This window comes from Phaethon aethereus, assembly GCF_964289735.1.
Source record: "Phaethon aethereus genome assembly, chromosome: 1".
Classification (NCBI taxonomy): domain Eukaryota; kingdom Metazoa; phylum Chordata; class Aves; order Phaethontiformes; family Phaethontidae; genus Phaethon; species Phaethon aethereus.
This window is the reverse complement of record NC_138575.1, coordinates 163,701,541-163,704,211: the sequence shown is the minus strand read 5'-3', so window position 1 is coordinate 163,704,211 and position 2,671 is coordinate 163,701,541. Positions and strand designations below refer to the sequence as shown.

Genomic DNA, 2,671 nt, shown 5'->3' with positions numbered 1-2,671 from the left:
ATACTCTTCTGTCAAAGCAAAGCTCTGTTTCAGTTCAGCTAAATAATAAATAGATAATTATCACTCAGACAAAAAAGTCTGATTTAAGCTTAGATAATATTGCGATCCCCGAACGGTCCCGCAATATTGTTATTCCCTTTGAAAGGCATTTCTTTTCTTTTTCTGTCTTTTTTTTTTTTCAGGTTAAAACTGAATCGACCGTGGGCGAAGAAAGTAACAGAGTTTTCAATCCGAGATCTAACGTTTCCACAGAGATATACAAATTTACAGTCGGAGGGTGAGACTTAATGACTGGAGGGGAGGGGAGGACAGGACACACACAGGGACCGAGAGTCACGCGTCTTTCCTCTCGTAGAAATCACGACCCGCGCTTGTCAGCGTCCCGTAGCCGCGGACGGCAGGAACCCACTCGGAACAGGGCGCGGAGTGGGGCGGGCAGCACCCCACACCACCGGCTCTTTCTTTGCCTTGTTCCTGCTCCCGCTCGCCCACGAGGGGCTACGAACCACGCAAGCAGCGGCCCCCCCTTACCAGGGCCGCACCCCGCCCCGCCCGGGGCTCCCCTCCCCGCTTCTCCCCCCCCCCCGCCCCGTTCTGGCGTCGGCCATGCCGCCACGGGACTCTCCCGAGTTCCGCACCGCGCGGGGCGTGGGGAAAGCCCGCGGCCGAGGAAAGAGCGGCGCAGCCGGCGGAGGGACGGAGCTCCCTGTCGCTGTCCCGAATAAGCAACTTTTGGGTGCTGGGCGGGTCGGTCACCTTTTTGTGTGTGTGTTTCTTCTTTTTTTTTCTTTTTTTTTTTTTTTTTAATTTCCTCTTCTCTCTGAGCTCGGCTCTCTGCAGAGGCCGCATGCCACACACACAAGCTCAACGCGGTGCGACGGGCGGGCGAGCGACGCGCAACAGGCCGGCGGCGACCCCGGGGGGGGGCGGCCCGCCCCGCTGCCCGGCCGCCCCGGCGCCCCTCCGGGCGGGCGCCCCCCGGCCGCGGTCATAGGGCGGCGGCGTAGGCGGCGGGGTACGGGTCCAGCTGGGGCTTGCCCATGCCCGGCAGGAGGATGTAGGCCAGCGGCGGCTGCAGCCCCGGGCCGGGCCAGGCGCTGCAGTTGCAGGGGATCATGTAGCCCGGGTTACCGGGCGACGGGTGCGAGTGCGTGTGCCCCCCGGCGGCGGCAGCGGCGGCGGCGGCGGCAGCGGCGGCCCCGTGGAAGGCGCCCGCCCCGCCGGCGCCGGGATAGCCAAGCGAGGAGGCGTAGGGCAGCCCCGAGCCCGAGGAAGAGGAGGAGGAAGAGATCTCGGCCATTTTGGAGCCCAGGTCCAGCAGGGAGTAAGGGCTGCTGGCGGCGGCGGCGGCGGCAGCGGCGGCGGCGGCGGCGGCCGACTGGGGGAAGAAGACGCGGGCGGCGGCAGCGGCGGCGGCGGCGGCCGCCTTCTCGGGGTTGGCCAGCAGCGACTCAGGCACCAGCCCGCCGGCCGCCCCGCCGTGCAGCCCGCCCGCCTTCAGCCCGTGCGGGTGGTCGTGGTCCGCCACGGCGCCCAGGCCGTAGGGCACGGGGAAGGCGAACTTGTCCTTCTTGAGCAGCGTCTTGGGCTTCCGCCGGGGCCGGTACTTGTAGTCGGGGTGCTCCTTCATGTGCATGGCCCGCAGCCGCTTGGCCTCGTCGATGAAGGGCCGCTTCTCCGACTCGGTCAGCAGCTTCCACTCGGCGCCCAGGCGCTTGCTGATCTCCGAGTTGTGCATCTTGGGGTTCTCCTGGGCCATTTTTCGCCGCTGCGCCCGCGACCACACCATGAAGGCGTTCATCGGCCTCTTGACGTGATCCACCGGCTTGGACATGGTGTCCCCCCGCCGCCCCGGCGAGCCGCCGCCTGCCCCGCGCCGGCGGCCGCCTCCTCCGGGCGCCTCTCTCGCCGCCGCCGCCTCCTCCTGGCTCCCGCCGCTCTCCGCTCCTCCAAAAGCGATCTCGGCGGGTGCCCCGGCGCGGCGGCCCCGCTCCGGGCGCGGGGCGCTGCCGTGTGGCGGCGGCGCCTCCCCGTCAGGGCGCCGGGACGGGCGGGACGGGCGGCACTCCCCGCCTGGGCCGCGAAGCCTCTCTCCGCGCCGCCGACCCCCGGGCCAGGGCTCTTCCTCGGCGCTCCCCAGAGAAGTCTCGGCGGCGGGGGCGGCGGAGGTCCTCGCTTCGCGGCGGGCGCGATGCTCCTCGGCGCTCTCCGGTGCGGCAACAGCGACGAGCCCCGGACGGGGCGGCGGTCAGAGCCCGCCCGGAGCCATCGCCGCCCGTGGAGCTCGGGAGGCAGCCCGCCGCGGAGCGGGGCCGGGCGGGACGGGGTCCGGGGCGGCTCAGGCGCTGCGGGGAGGCCCCGGGGGAACGGGCCGCCCCGCTTACAGCCGCCCCGCTCCGCCGGCGGGGGCGCGGCGAGCCGCCCGCTCCTCGCACATACTCGCCGGGCGCCGGTCGCAAGCAGCCGCCGGGCGCCGCGGCCTCCTGGTTGCCGCCGCCGGACAAACTTGGCCAAGTTTCGGGCGGGTTGCGGGGCGCTCCGCCTGCCGCGCCGCTCCCCCTTCTCCGACAGCCGCCAGGTCTCTCTGGGTTTTCTTGGCCGCCGACTCGGAGGGGCGGTGGGGCGGGCGGGAGCGGCGGGGGGCGGAGGGAGGAGGCGGAGGCGGCGGCGG

The 2,671-nt window shown here is 70.5% G+C and overlaps 1 protein-coding gene across 1 annotated transcript in view; it reads right to left on the bottom strand.

Annotated features, from left to right (window-relative positions):
- SOX21 (SRY-box transcription factor 21) overlaps window positions 1–2,429 on the bottom strand; it is a 2,553-nt gene extending 124 nt beyond the window's left edge. The window contains exon 1 of the mRNA XM_082012788.1: window positions 1–2,429. This exon is cut by the window's left edge and continues 124 nt beyond it. Within this exon, the coding sequence (XP_081868914.1) occupies window positions 989–1,834 (846 nt within the window). The 5' untranslated portion in view covers window positions 1,835–2,429 and the 3' untranslated portion in view covers window positions 1–988.
- Between the last annotated feature and the right edge of the window lie 242 nt (window positions 2,430–2,671).